Source organism: Macaca mulatta, chromosome 10 (genome assembly GCF_049350105.2).
Source record: "Macaca mulatta isolate MMU2019108-1 chromosome 10, T2T-MMU8v2.0, whole genome shotgun sequence".
In the NCBI taxonomy this organism is placed as follows: domain Eukaryota; kingdom Metazoa; phylum Chordata; class Mammalia; order Primates; family Cercopithecidae; genus Macaca; species Macaca mulatta.
Genome location: NC_133415.1, coordinates 74,614,053 through 74,630,371, shown reverse-complemented (window position 1 = coordinate 74,630,371; position 16,319 = coordinate 74,614,053). Strand labels below are relative to the sequence as shown.

The 16,319-nt window shown below is 37.9% G+C and overlaps 1 protein-coding gene across 42 annotated transcripts in view; it reads left to right on the top strand.

Moving 5' to 3' along the window:
• The window catches only part of PLCB4 (phospholipase C beta 4), a 437,093-nt gene that overhangs the window by 296,159 nt on the left and 124,615 nt on the right, over nt 1-16,319 (top strand). For all 42 annotated transcript variants that reach the window (XM_077951242.1, XM_077951243.1, XM_077951241.1 and 39 more), the window contains 4 exons: nt 6,325-6,406; nt 7,415-7,515; nt 8,180-8,237; nt 15,122-15,230. In XM_077951242.1, the coding sequence (XP_077807368.1) occupies nt 6,325-6,406; nt 7,415-7,515; nt 8,180-8,237; nt 15,122-15,230 (350 nt within the window). The remainder of the gene's footprint in view (nt 1-6,324; nt 6,407-7,414; nt 7,516-8,179; nt 8,238-15,121; nt 15,231-16,319) is intronic.

Here is a 16,319-nt window from a genome sequence, read left to right as displayed (position 1 = left end):
ATACCAACTCTGTCTTCCAGGATTCTCCAGACTCAGGTTTATGTTCACTTCTCTGGACACCACTTTAACAAATAAGCAAATCGACAAATAATAACAAACAAACCCCAGAACTACTAGATGGAATCCTGTCTTAGAATTGATCTTTCTTTCAGAGATGACCAGGTCACCGAGTGCACAGCATCTGTGTAGATGCACGGAGCAGTGGCATGTGCTGGTGGCTCCTGGCCATTTCTGACTCTCCTTTCCCACCTTCCCTTCTCAGCTGTTTCATTCTGCTCTGCAGCTTCCGTTCTGCATCCCTGTGAGACTATCTCCATACTCCCTTGACATTACTCTTTTCATATTTAACAGAATTGTCCCAGAAGTCGTCGTTTTTCTCAATCTTGTGTATTAAACAATCACGACCTAAAGTATCCATGTGACCACTTAAATATCGAGAAAATGTAAAGCATAGAAGTCATGAAGAAGACCTTGGACAATATATTTTTTTAATTTAACCCTTTATTGAGGGCTTACTGAGTCACAGACCTCATGCATTTGTTGTGGTCTTTCCAAATCTATCTGTAGGATTCTCTGCTTTTATTTCATAACTTGCTAGCAAGTCAACTTTTTGTCTACTTTAGAAGTTTGAAAAAAGCCCTGTTAGCAGCCTTGAATGATGGCTATTGGCAGATACTTTACGCTTATCCTTATTTAAAATCCTTTGCTCAGTAGAGCAATAGCAGAACAATTATTTTAATGTATCCCAGTACCCTACGGCTATTGCATTTTTATTTAAAATCAGACAGCACAAAGCAGTGTGAAGAATAGAAATGTAGGCTGGATGTGTTTTTACATGCCTTACTATCCTGCTTTTTCTTCCAAGATAAGGTTCAGGAAATGGGCAAAGTAGAGACACATAGATTGTGATCAAAGCACTTCTAACCAGCAGTCTTGGTTTCATTTGTATGTATCCTACGAATCAAGTCATTGTCATACAAGCTTTGAAGTCGTTTCTGATTCCATTGATTTTTATCTAACATGTTCACATAAAAAATTATTACCACGTTTTTGTAGAAATAGCTTAGATATTTTGGTGTCTTCTTTAGCTCTCTTTTACATGGACTCCGTGGTACTTGCCAGTATTAACAGGTGTTTGACACAAGGCAGCTGTGATTTGGGGGCAATTTGTTAGAGTTGATGGAAAATTGATACCATGCCAAAAAAAAAAAATCAGATAACTCTATTGGTGAATGAGCTGCCAAGAGTTAGGTGGAAATTGTTGTGAATGTTTTAATGGATATGAAGAGTAAATACTATAAAAACGTTATTTCTTCACTATCATTCTGAAGGTTTTAAAATGGAAACTATTAGTGTACTGTCCATAATATTAAAAGAGATCTGGCTTCAGAGTGATTACATAGCTTGGGAAGTGTTCCTGCTGTTTAGCATTAAACCAAAATTTAATATCCAGGAAGTTGCAGGAATAAAACATGAAGAAAATCTCCCTCTTCTCTTGTCTTGCTGTGTACATAACCCATGCAGTCTGCCTTTCTCTCCAATTCACAAATTCACACTCAGTTTATCCTCCCACTCAGACCAAAGTTTTGGAAATAACACTTCTCTTTTGCCACCTTCCCTCCTCCCTCGTAACCTGGAGTGGACACCAATGACTAGAAAATTGAGAAATGAGTTGCCAGACATTAGTTGTGGGCAGGGGCTGGAAGAGATCTCAAACAAGATGGCTGTGTTAGAGAAGGCTGAGAGCCGCAGGTGCAGTCTTGGAAGCACTCCTATATAATCAGCCCATCCATATCCTGAAGGCCCAGCAGCGCATGAAGAAGATATGATTCTGCTGGGGCAGTTGCCCCATCCTTCACTGAAGAGTTCTCTGTAAATTTCAGAATGTGGTGTTAAAACCATTATGTAGATTGCAGACCCTGTGCCAGCTAGCAAAGAGTAGGACTCCCTTAGTTTATAGGATCGCTGCTGTTTTAGCCACTTGCAAAGTCCCCTGGAATAGAATTTAACCAGGACTCTAATAGGACTGGACACAACTCAGGGGTGTTTGCTTTTGTAGCATTTCTTTTGGGGAATGGGCGGTGGTTTATTTTGATTCAACAAAAACTCATTGAGTACCAGTTAGTTATGAGGCACTAAGCTTATGTGGACATGGGGCTATCTAGAGATTTGAGTAAATCACATTCCCTTTGTAAATACTCTATGTTCCCATGAAACACAGCCACGATATTATCTCTCCTCTTTCCCCGCTCCATCTCCCTTCCCCTTGAGACATTCTTCTACTTTCTATTTTTCGGCATCTGGCCAAACCCTAGCCAAAGATTCAATTCCTGTGTAGGAAATAGAACCTATTGGTACCCAGGTTCTGTTTCACCGGAAAGGCTCAGGCTCCGTACCCGCTGAATTCATGCCCATGTTGATCAGTTTTCATCTTGTTATGCCAGGCATGTCCAAATCTAACAGAGGCTTCAGTTAGCTGGGATACCTCTGCGATTGCTGTGCAGAGATTCTTCTCCTGATAGCAGGTGCCAGATCCTACCAGTCTTACTAGCTAGGTTAACACAAACTTTTTATGAAATAAAAGTCACCCTGAACAGCTACTTTCCCCTAAATTAAAAAGGCGAGAAAATTTTTGTCTTATCCCAATTTAATGTATAAAAATTACATGAACTCTAGAGATGAAAAATATAAACATAGCACCCTCTATACTAGGAATCTTAACCATTTATTGATGTCACATACATATTCTCTCCCATATTTGTAGATTTGTTAAAGAGAATTCACAGGCCTCCTTATATTTGAATACAACTGTCTCAAGAACTCTTAAAAATGTACTTCTTGAAGTGTTCTTGGACCTGGCATGAAACAATAAAGCTGTGAATGAACACATAATTCATTTACCTAAAGCTACTTCTTCTTAGTCTATTTTGGGAAGTCCTACTCTGCCACTGGAGTGGTGCTTTCTCCCACTCACAAAGATGAACTATCAGCACTCTCATTTAGAGCTTGCCTTGTACTTAGCATGGATGGTGGAAAGTACAAAAACGCCGGGCATGAGATGCTGTTAAACATCCTTCTGTGCTCACAGGGGAGGCATTCCAAAGCCAGCCTTCGTGGATAGAAGTAAAATTCCATCCTCAAGTCAAGCTGGACTTCTGAATGTCGAGTTAAAATTAAATTATCATGGTAACACAATCAGGGAGCGAGTGAAGCCTCCTTGGTGGCTAAGGTATGGGTCAGAGATAAGTTTGGTGTTCCAGGGCATCAAGTCCTCTGCTTAATAGCTTTCATTCTGAGTGGCACCAACACATTTATAATGGAGAGTCTCTCCTACTTTTATCATTACCAGAAAGTGTATTCATCAAGGTGTTATCTATTCTACTAGTCTTGGTGCTCACTGTTCTAGTTAAAAGGCTATCCAAAAATACTATGTCTTGGGGTATTACCGAGATTTGTTGAAACGTTGGATAATTGTTCCCCTTCCCCCTCACCCAGCCCATCATTTTCATAATAAAGTCCTTAATCCTTGAGGCAGCTGACATTTCAGAGGGGCTCAAGGGTGCTTAGCTTGAAAACAAGAACAAAATATGTCTGTTCACACCTGTGTCAACTGTGGTTAAGTGTGGGAACCAGGATAAGGAAAACTGAAGGCATGGGTTGAGTTGTAAGGGGCCATCTCCTTTTCCCCAGGCCCAGATATCGTCAACATGAGGGTTTGTTCTAGAGCTACTGTCTTATCTGTCACATTCCTTTTGCATAAGAAGGTAATTTGGTAGCATCAGAATTTATCATTGTTTTTGTCCAAAAATTTGTATACCAAGCCGGGCGCTGTGGCTCACGCCTATAATCCTAGCACTTTGGGAGGCTGAGGCGGGTGGATCACCTGAGATCAGGAGTTTGAGACCAGCCTGACCAATATGGTGAAACTCCATCTCTACTAAAAATATGAAAATTAGCTGGGTGCGGTGGTGTGCACCCGTAGTCCTGGCTACTCAGGAGGGGGAGGCAGGAGAATTGCTCAAACCTGGGAGGCGGAGATTGCAGTGAGCTGAGATAGCGCCACTGCACTTCAGCCTGGGTGACAGACTGAGACTCTGTCTCAAAAAATAATCAATTAGGAAAAGAGGAAGTCAAATTGTCCCTGTTTGCAGATGACATGATTGTATATTTAGAAAACCCCATCATCTCAGCCCAAAATCTCCTTAAGCTGATAAGCAACTTCAGCAAACTCTCAGGATACAAAATCAATGTGCAAAAATCATAAGCATTCTTATACACCAATAACAGACAAACAGAGAGGCAAATCATGAGTGAACTCCCTTTCACAATTGCTTCAAAGAGAATAAAATACCTAGGAATCCAACTTACAAGGGATTGTAAGGACCTCTTCAAGGAGAACTACAAACCACTGCTCAGTGAAATAAAAGAGGACACAAACAAACGGAAGAACATTCCATGCTCATGGATAGGAAGAATCAATATCGTGAAAACGGCCATACTGCCCAAGGTAATTTATAGATTCAATGCCATCCCCATCAAGCTACCAAGGACTTTCTTCACAGAATAGGAAAAAAACTACTTTAAAGTTCATATGGAACCAAAAAAGAGTCCTCATTGCCAAGACAATCCTAAGTCAAAAGAACAAAGCTGGAGACATCACGCTACCTGACTTCAAACTATACTACAAGGCTACAGTAACCAAAATAGCATGGTACTGGTACCAAAACAGAGATATAGACCAATGGAACAGAACAGAGCCTTCAGAATTAATGCCACACATCTACAACCATCTGATCTTTGACAAACCTGACAAAAACAAAAAATGGTGAAAGGATTCCCCATTTAATAAATGGTGCTGGGAAAACTGGCTAGCCATATGTAGAAAGCTGAAACTGGTTCCCTTCCTTACACCTTATACAAAAATTAATTCAAGATGGATTAAAGACTTAAATGTTAGACCTAAAACCATAAAAACCCTAGAAGAAAACCTAGGCAATACCATTCAGAACATAGGCACGGGCAAGGACTTCATGTCTAAAACACCAAAAGCAATGGCAACAAAAGCCAAAATTAACAAATGGGATCTAATTAAACGAAAGAGCTTCTACACAGTGAAAGAAACTACCATCAGAGTAAACAGGCAACCTACAGAATGGCAGAAAATTTTTGCAATCTACTCATCTGACAAAGGGCTAATATCCAGAATCTACAAATAACTCAAACAAACTTACAAGAAGAAAACAACCCCATCAAAAAGTGGGCAAAGGATATGAATAGACACTTCTCAAAGGAAGACATTTATGCAGCCAATAGACACATGAAAAAATGCTCATCATCACTAGCCATCAGAGAAATGCAAATCAAAACCACAATGAGATACCATCTCACACCAGTTAGAATGGCAATCATTAAAAAGTCAGGAAACAACAGATGCTGGAGAGGATATGGAGAAATAGGAACACTTTTACACTGTTGGTGGGACTGTAAACTAGTTCAACCATTGTGGAAGACAGTGTGGCAATTCCTCAAGGATCTAGAACTAGAAATACCACTTGACCCAGCCATCCCATTACTGGGTATATACCTAAAGAATTATAAATCATGCTGCTGTAAAGACACATGCACACGCATGTTTATTGTGGCACTATTCACAATAACAAAGACTTGGAATCAACTCAAATGTCCATCAATGATAGACTGGATTAAGAAAATGTGGCACATATACACCATGAAATACTATGCAGCCGTAAAAAAGGATGAGTTCATGTCCTTTGCAGGGACATGGATGAAGCTGGAAACCATCACTCATAGGTGGGAATTGAACAGTGAGAACACTTGGACACAGGAAGGGGAACATCACACACCGGAGCCTGTCATGGGGTGACAGGAGGGGTAGGGATAGCATTAGGAGATATACCTAATGTAAATGATGAGTTAATGGGTGCAGCACACCAACATGGCACATGTATACATATGTAACAAACCTGCACCTTGTGCACATGTACCCTAGAACTTAAAGTATAATAAAAAAATAAAAAATAAATGTGTGTCCCTCCAGTGTCCCTTGCCCCTTGTTCTCCCAAGCACCAGGGGACCCCTGGTCTTAGATTCAAGTTGCATCACTAGCATAACCAGCTCCGGGAACCAGAGGGACACTGGAGGAACTAGTTTGGGAAATGAAAAACATCAGCAAATGAGAAGTAATTTTATTCTCCTTTTCCTTTTACCCTAGTCTCACTCTCCATAGTAGGACCTGGATCTTTGCATCAGAGAAAACATAATGAACAATAACTCTAATGTGTCTTTCTTTCTTTTTTGCCCTAGTATTACTAGAACCTTTGCATCGGGGAAAACAGAAAAGGTGATCTTTCAAGCACTCAAGGAGTTAGGTCTTCCCAGTGGAAAGGTATTCATTAACTTAACAATGTATTTCTAAAACCATTTTGTTTATTTATCTTCTCATATGTAATGAGCTAGATTATTTATATTAAACTGATCTCAATTAGATTTGGAATTATATGTCAGTGACATATAGTACAGTTAATTTTCTTTTCTTTCTTCTTCCTCCCTCTCCCTTTCTCTCTCCCTCCCTCCTTTCCTTCCTCCCTTCCTTCCTTTTGTTTCCTGGGCATTTTAACCTAAATCTCTAAAAATGTAAATAGTTTGCTTCGAATGATTTTTGTTACCTTTCTTAAGAAAGAGAAATGAAGGCCAGCTTGCTGTGTTACACAGTTTATTTTAAAGAAGCTCACCAACACTGCCTCAACCAGGCACAACATTAGCATGAATAAGTAACTAATAAATTCAGTTCTACAAGGTGGTTGTGCAATATTTTGTGAAGCATCTCTCCCCACACCATTTGTATTCATGGCCCTTCAAATTTAAAAAAATTGAAATTAATTTATTGACTTCAAGAAAGATTGAAGCCTGGTACTATTTTAATAAGTCCTATTTGAAATATAAATTTCAGTATGAAAAGTAAAATCTTACATGGTTACCCTAAGCCCCTTCACATGGTCTTGTGAAAATTCACTAAATAAGCATAATTAAACCTTGGGCTTGATTTATTCAGCATCCCTCAGGCAGACACTTTTCTCCCTCAAGGTGAGTTGGAGGAAATGTTTATAGTCATTCTTTGGGGTATTTCCCAGAGCAAGCCCAGCTGTAGCCAGGTGTTCACACACACAGAATCTGGCAGCATGATAACTGGAAAAAACTGATGTACACGCACTGTTTTTTAGGGAGATGGCCTGGCAGTGCCTGCAAGTTGGCCTCCGGGCTTCTGTCAGCAGGAATCAGAGATGAAGGCCCTGAGTCCAAGTGGTCTTCACCTTGCTTCATGAACCTTCATAGATTCTCACCCTCCAAGGGAAAAAAGGTTCTGTGATTCATAACATGATTTTGTTCCTTACAGAATGATGAAATTGAGCCCACGGCATTTACTTATGAAAAGTTCTATGAACTGACACAAAAGATTTGTCCTCGGACAGATATAGAAGATCTTTTCAAAAAAATGTAAGTTCCACATATGAGGAAGTGTCATATAAATATTATCACTGTCCTTTTTTATTTTTAAAACGTTTTTGTCCTATTTTAATATAGTATGTTGGTAGTATCTAGGAATATCTAGTCAGGGTTACATTTTTCACCCCATAGTTTATCAGTGTAAAAGTTCACTCTGAGTTTTTGAGAAACTTTTACATACATTAATTGCAGCACCTGGAACTTTTTTTTTGCATTGGCTTTACTAACTACCTACAATTTTAACCTGCTCCTTTAGGTATTAACCCATTATGTGAACTAACTAGATTCAATTTGGAATGTTAATATGTTTTTGAAAAGTTCATTCATTCCAATTATTTCAAATGGATGACTTACATGTTGTTTTTGAAGTAACATCTTCTGAAAATGGTAAAAAAAAAAAATAAAAAAATAAAAAAATAAATTTGCAGACATTTTCTGTGACCTAGTGGGAGTGTTTTCTTTCTTTTGTTGTTGTTGTTGTTGTTGTTGTATTTTTCTCCCCTTATGAACAGTCTCTGGCCATTTTAAGAATTCACCACTACTTCAGGGTTAGAAAATAAGTTTAGAATTATCATCAACAAATGTCAACATGTAAATCGTACCTACTGTAGCATCATATACAAAAACTTACTTTTTCTAATAAATTTCTTTTCAGCAATGGAGACAAAACTGATTATTTAACGGTAGACCAATTAGTGAGCTTTCTAAATGAAGTAAGCTTTTTCATACATTAACTCCATAAAGTCTGTGTGCAGTGGCTTGCCTTCTCTGGTGTCCTCATTGCATGCCTGCATCATATGCCCTTATTCGCTTTGCTTCTGACCTGCTGATCTTTCCATTATGGCTTTACCAGGTGCAAAAATCAGCTGCTGCCCTGTGTGTTCATGTGCTTTCTTCACGTTGGCTTTGCACACCGCTTTTTGTTGGTTTCTGGCTGTTATATGTAGCTCTGGTTCTGTGTGTATGTGTGAATTGTATAATATATTCATTTAAGTAAATGTGTCTTTGTTTTTGCAAGATGATATTTAAGGTACTTTTTTTTCTATTGATCTCATTAAATAGAAAGAGAATGGATTGAGTTTACTAGACTGTAGTTGGATTCTCCATTGCTAACTTTATCTCATACATTTGCATGGACTGGAAAGCTTTATTTTTGTCTTTTAATGGATTGCATGTAAGAAAAATATGTTGGCTCAAATAGAATATTTTTACAACAAGCAAAACACTTGAGTTCCTGGGTGAAAATATATTGAGTTTTAGGCCAATAGGATTGCAGGTTAAATTTGTACTTTTTCTTTTTATAACAAGCTCAGAGCTAATTTTATAATGTGATTAACTTAACAACCAAAACTGGTTGATAAAATTTGCTTAAGCACAAGAGAAAAACATTTTAGAACAAAAAAAGTTTGCAACTTTTATTACAACTAAAATGAACTGCTTTTTTCTTCACACAAGCAAAAAATGTTTTCCCTTCAGTGAAACCCATCAAGAATCTTGTTAATCCAAAATGGAAAATTCACTTTTTTTTCTAACACGTTAATAAGAGTTTAAGTGAAGGATGGACAATACGCTTTTGTTTCAAAATAATTTAAGTTAATCATTATACCATATAAAGAGAAAATGCCAGAAAAGACGGTATCATGACAGATAAAAGGTATTATCTTAAGAAAAGATAAAAAGGCAGACCTTAATTTGCCACTTCATAGAGACAAATTACATCTTCTTTTCTTTCCTTGTGAAGGTTCAGTGACTTCAAATTTATAAAGGTTGCACTTTAGAAACTATGTTAACTAAAGTGTAAATGCACTGATGCAAGAAAGAGAAAGTCCTACCCCACATATCAGACAGATGCCTCTCAAATAATCCTTCATGTACAATACAGTGTTCATTTTACTTGAAAACATTTCAAGTTTTTCCACTCCACTGGTTTTTCGTCATATAAATACAATGTTCATAATCTTTACCCAGATATTATCCACATTCTTATGTCACAGCTGCTCAGAAGTTAAATTGCCTTGTTTGTTTCTTTAACCCCTTCCCCCTCTTCTGCCTTTTGTTTTTTGGTTTCTTGTTTTGTTTTGTTTTATGTCCCTTGGCTTCTTCATGCACTTTGGTTCATTGATCATCTTAGGTTTGGTGAGGTGAAGAGGGAAGACAGTTTAGTGTAAAGGAGAAAATCTACCACATCTTCAGTTTGCCACTTTCCAAGACAAGGCCTCTTGTGCTCTTTGGGATGAAGCCCTCTATTAAACATTACAGAGACCTTAATGCTGCATTTCACTGTTCAAAGGATGAAACAACTCTGAGGTCCTGAGGATACGTGCAGTATTTATAGGCTCTTATCTGATGCATTTCCTTTTATGCGTTGTTTTTGTTGGTGTTCCCAGTAGTCACTCCTGTAATTCTTAGACATAACATTTAATTTTTAAAAAATATCACCATCCATACTTTCTTGTTCTGCCATTCAGATTCTTTCTTAAAGTATTTATTATTTGTCAACCTTTTATCACTCACTATTACAGTAGACAATAGCATTCTTTTTTTTTTTAATACTGTTTCCTTCTATTTGATGTCCTATTCACATTAAGGAAGCACCTTAAATTTTGGGGTATGACTGATGGAATCAGTGTGATTCTAGATTTCTTTAGATCATAGAGACTGTAAGACTGCTCAGGAAGGATTTATTTTTAATCCAAGTGTCTACCCTGAATGTCTTCCTTTTCTATCCTAGTGAACTCAACTGGAAGAACTAGACAAAAAACTTGAATGTCTGCTTGAAGAAGGCTTGTCAAACATAGAGAACATTCTACCTGTTCCTTGCACCCCCTCTTTTGAGTCCTACCCTGGACCCTCTTACCTCTCCAAAATCAACAACACCCCTTGGGCAGAACAACTTCAAAAGGAGACAGAGAGAGCTCACTCAAGAAAGAATGAGCATTGGAATGTAAGAGTCTATGACTCCAAAAGTTTAAACCTAAACATTTTCAAAATGCCTTAGCCACATAGTCTCAACAAGCCAGTATCCAACACTGCATTGGAAGCCCCTGTGAAGGTTCCTTGTGAAGGTTCAATGGCTTCAGATTTATAAAGGTTGCACTTTAGAAACTATGTTAACTAAAGTGTAAATGCACTGATGCAAGAAAGAGCAAATACTACCTCTACTTTTAAATCCTTTGAGTACAATACAATGTTTATTTTACTTGAAAACATTTCAAGTTTTTCCAGTCCACTGGTTCATATAATGAGACAAAACAAAAATAAAAATAAAAAATAAGCAAGTCCCATGAACACTGGAAAGGACAGGGTCCTAGTCTCATTTGCAGATGCTGATTGTCTACCCTGATATAAACAATTCAACGGAAAAACTCTTTGAAGTAATTAGAGAGTTCAGCAAGGTAACCAGAGAAACAATGAGCAAAGCAAAAAACCAGGAGACACACATACACTACCATTAACCAGTTAGAATAGATAGTAGGAAAACCTAAATCCCATTTATATTAGCAAAAGACATGCTGGCTCCTACCATCTTCCAACTGGTAAATGCCTTCACTCTTTGTATGAAAGTTTTTATTCATATACTTATGTGTATCTTCAGGGGGCTGCAAGGAGAGGAGAGACTATATATATATAGTCCACTTACTGCTTTGTTCACCCTATAGGGTGACCTCCTTCCTATCTACGCAATCAACACTGACTAGCTTTTCAGTAGTAGCTTTAGACCTGACTCCTCATTGGCTTCTCAGTATCTCCTTGTTCGTTGCTCCCCAAAGTGTGATCCATGGACCAAGAACATCGGCACCCCTTGGGAGCTTATTAGAAATGCAGAGTCTTGGGTCCCACCAAGACCTCCTGAGTCAGAGTCTGAATTTAACAGGATCTCCAGGTGATTTATCTACAGGTTCAAGTGTGTAAAGCACCATCCTAGTGGATTACTGGATTCCTCCTTGGAATGTTTAGTGTGAGTGAGAAGAATATGAGAGTGAGGTACACCTTCTGTTATTCTCCACTAAGAATTTAGCCATAGGAATCCACCACTCAGAGCTAAAATTTTGCCACATCTATGTCTCTTAGTCTCATCCAATGGACTGAGAGAAATCTTCTTTGCCTATATTATGAAAATAGCAAACTAGAGTCCAGGAGGGATAGCAGAGGCACTTAATGTGAGCTGCCACATGGTGAGACACTACTACTAGCTCAATTGCTTGTATGTGGCAAGACTAGTTAAAATCTCTTGGCTTTGGTTAGTTTTACCTCCCTTTCCCTATTCCTAATGAGAAGCAAAATTGATTTTTAGTTTTACCTTCATTCTCTGTTTGACTTCTTACAAAGACGATAACTAGGGTCCTGTAGAATCGGGAGATAGGTTGAGGGCAGGAGAGAGAGATCAAAATAAGGAAGAGAGGAAAAAGGTCCACAGGAATCAAGAAGTAGCTTTACTTTCTTGTTGCTGGTAATCTTCCCCCTTCCTCACACATATCATAGGATCACAGCAGGGTTCAACCTGACTTTTTTCTTTTTGCAGATGAAAGAATATTTTAAAAGGACCCAGGATCTCTTTCCTTTTACAAGATCTTTATGCTTTAAATGCACAGGCAGAGAGAGAAGGAGGGTATTTAGTCTTATGAATTAGCTTATCCTTGCCAATTATTCCTTCTATATTTAAAAAATATCATTTATGTCAACATTCATCTCTCCCAGTGCTACTTGGATTGAAGCCAGATGATGCCTCTTCTCAGTACCAGTAAGGACATAATACTGGAGTTCTGTTCATCTCCTCCTTACTTACTTGGACACAGTTCTGTGACCTCTTTTTGGAAGTCATTTAGAATCTCATTTTACAAAGCACTGGATACCATGGGGTGAATAACCTGAGTACCTTGTTTCCCCAAATCCTACCTGAAAACTGTTGGTTCCTCAGAGATGTGAAGCATTCACCTCACTGTGCTTGTGTCTATGTTGAACTCTACCACAGCCTTATTACTGTGAGATCAGCTGGAAATGATCCTTCTCCTCTTGTTTTTTCATATGAAAATAATAGCTTTCTGACTCTAATGTAAATCTTACATTTGTTTCCTTTCCTTTGGATTACCCAGATTGCTTTATGCTACCTTTTTGAAGCATGAAGGTTTTAGGGAGAGCTGAAGATTGTTGTCTAGTGGAGCAGAAGCAAAGACAAATGCAATTTCACATTGTCTGTGCTTCATGCTTATTTGCTGCAAATGTAATTTTCAGAATATGATACATCCATTTTAGGACTTGGTTTTCCTGGCTTTGGCTTCTCATAGGCAGGATGATCTAATGAATATCATACCCTCTGACTAAATTTTAATAGTGTTTAATTGGGAGGACATCTGAAACACTGAACATTCTTCTCTCCTTCTGGGACTTAGGTACTTTTCTTTTTACTGATATGCAAATATGTTAAAATGCCTACCTTTATATGTTAGGTAAAGTGATTCTTATACTTGAGCACATCAGAATTACTCAGAAGTCTTATGAAAAACACAGATTAATGGATTCCACCCCAGAGATCAGTAGATTCAGTAGATCTAGGGAGGGACCTGAGAAGCTGCATTTCTAGCAAGTTGCCAGGTGATGGTGAGGCTGATGCTATCATCCACAGATTACACCTCAGGGAGTACCTTGTCAGAATACACAAATGCATGTATATTTAGAAATGCACAAAAAATGTCTGAGTTTTCTCTCCTTTCCTAATTTTTTCTCTTCTCTCTCCTGTAGCTGAATCCATTTTTCCTTCATTTTTTAATTCATATGGATTTGCCCCATCATCTCACTGAGTTCAGAATATTTACCAACAAACATATTTTTTTTAAAAAAACTTAATTTTAATAAGGAAGAGAAAGTGGCCAACTATGAACATAACAGTGCTGGGGTCTAAAAAGGACCTTTTTCATCCTGTTTTCATCTTCTTCCATGGTATTATTTATGGAGATGTGAGAAGGGATGTGCCTAGAAAGATGGGTTTTTTGTTGTTGTCAGTTTGTTTGTTTTTAAAACAATGCATTCTCACCAGAAGGATGGAGCTCCTTGTTTCCTTGAGTAGTGGGCTCCATTGCATGATGACATCAATTTCCTGAACAAGGTGTAGCATGCCTTCACTTGCCTGGCATTCCATGGTCCACTTCACAATCCTCTTTCTCTGCATATCCCATAACTTTTGTTCCTGGTGGCCTCAAGGCCTGCTGTTAATATAAGTTTCTGTTCTAGCATATGCGTGAATGTGAGCTGTTGTGAGCCCTAAGTTTTTAGATTACAACAGAAGCATGCTTCATTGGGATAAGTTGATGAAATTCGATATTGATTCCTTATGAGTTAATGCTCTTAACTCAGTGGGGGAGAAGGGGACCCAGAAAAGGCTGGGCCCCGTATGCATGAGGAAATGACATCCAAGTGCTCTGTTGGCCAAAAGCATTCATTCTGTGTATAGCTCACTTTTCCAATGCCCATTCCAAAACAAATAGGGAAGGGAAATCCATATGAACTTTTAACAGTTACTTTTTAAATAACTTTCCAACAATGTTTTTCAGTCTGTGCATATATTTGGGTAAAGAGTTGTCACCAAGGTCCTCTTTATTGACCAGGTTTTGCTCACATCTGCTTTTCTGTCATTATTCCATTGAAGTTTGCTTTATTTATTCATGTATTCATTTATTTATATAAGGGATGACCGGGGACACAGTGCTGTCCTCTAATCCTCAGTGAACAGAAAGGAAGTTTATTGGACCCACTGCCTACACACACACACACAATTGGAGCTGAGTCAGTTAGTAAACTAGATTTTTCATCATTGCCATGAAGTTAGGATGACATCACTGCAGGGACAGCATTGCTCCTGGTGCCTCATGTCATAGCAGGAGCTCCTTAGGTGTCGATTTGAAAACAGTAATGTCACCAACCTCTTAAGTCCTGTAATCATTCATGGACCCTCTGCCCAGAGAATTCTATATTGTTTATAGCTTGTAAATATGCTTGTGCTGATTAATTTTCATCATTGCGATTGGTTCATTTTGAAAAAAATAGTTACTCAAGAAAATGAAATTTGTTGAGGGCCCAAGAAATCATGGATTGACGTAGAAAGCTGTTATGAAAATGAGATAATGTTTGCCTGTGTAACATTAGGATTTTTCTTGTTACTACTTCTGGGGTTTTGGAGGGGCACTTAAATTAGTATATTACCTATTTATTTGAACTATTTTTGGGGGTTGGTGTTTGCTTTTTTAAAATATTTTGACCTCACATTTTATAGACATTTATGCCAAATGCCTTCCCTGTTGTGTGGGAACTGGAAGACAGTACAATTGACATGCACACTGTATTACGTGTCCTTCAACTTTTGAAGGGGAAAAATGTATTCTCTCTCTCTCTAGTTCAGGGAGACTAACCCAAAGTACTTCCAGATCTGGACTTTTTGAAGTGTATTTTAAGGAGAAAGGCAGGAAGGCAGTGAAGTCCTATCTTTGTAATTATAAATATGATAGTCTAGATATACTTTGTTTTATAAATTATAAACTTAGTAATGTCTAATGCCTCAAGGCCAAGAAATAGCAACCTAAATGGAGTTATTTTCTTATCATAGCATCAACGAGATCCTCGATTGAATGAAATTTTATTTCCATTTTATGATGCCAAAAGGGCAATGCAGATCATTGAGATGTATGAACCTGATGAAGATTTGAAGAAAAAAGGTAATAAACATGAAAAAGGACTTTTTTTCTTTAAAACAAGAAAATATGCAACTTTTAAAGCCTTGATTTCTTTAAAGATATCTGTAACTGCTTTGGAACTCCCTAGAGCCATGGATTGATGACTGATTTTTTTTTTCTACTCTTAAGTTCATATATATTTTAGCTTTCATCAGAATTAGCCCATGTTGACTGAAGTATATTGTGAAATTTATTGTATTATTAAATATATTATAGTGCTATTTCCCCATGTACTTTCTTATATTAGATTATGGTATTGCATATTGCTTGAAATATTAAAACAACCAATACAGTCTCTACTTGCAATCTTTGAAAATAATTTCTGTCATATAAAAACTTACATGTCTTCTTTTTCTCCCTTTTGTTTTGCCAAGCCAAATAAATTTAATATGTGATTTGATATGCCCTCTCACTGCTCATTTAACCTCTGGTATGAAAGATAAATACAATTAATATGAAGTTAAATAGGAATCGCCTTAGCTAATTGCTGGTGTTTCTGGACCTTGGCCCCTTTCAAAGAAACTTTGGAAACAAAGGGTTGTTCTCTCAAATATTTGTCAAAGGAAAGGCATGGGGAGAAATTTTAAAATCAGTCCTATAGCAGTGAGAAATGCCTGCAGAACATGGGAGGGAGAGCTGGGGGTACCTGAGCTAGAGCCTTTGGTCTTATGTCTCAGTGGAGAATTTAAAGAGATGAAAGTTCAAGTTCCATCTGTCCCATATGTCCATGAATCTCAAGGCCTCAGTTTCCTCCTTTTTAGAATATATATTTTTCTTTATATCTAATGCCAGTGAGTGTGGCTGAATGGTCTGTATGTTATCTGGATCCTCTTTATAGATATGCCTGGCCCTCTGCACTGCATGATTTCACCCCTGATATTTTTCCAAGCCCAGTAGTTTTCTGTTTGGTTGTAGTTGTGCATTTACACTTTCTGCTATGGCTGAAGATACCTGTTTTGCAAGAACGCTTCATTCCTTCCCTCTCTGTCAATATTCTGAATACCGTAATTTATTTCACGTCGCTTATGATTACAGCAAAGGGTGGTACAACTTGGTAGAAAATCTAACACT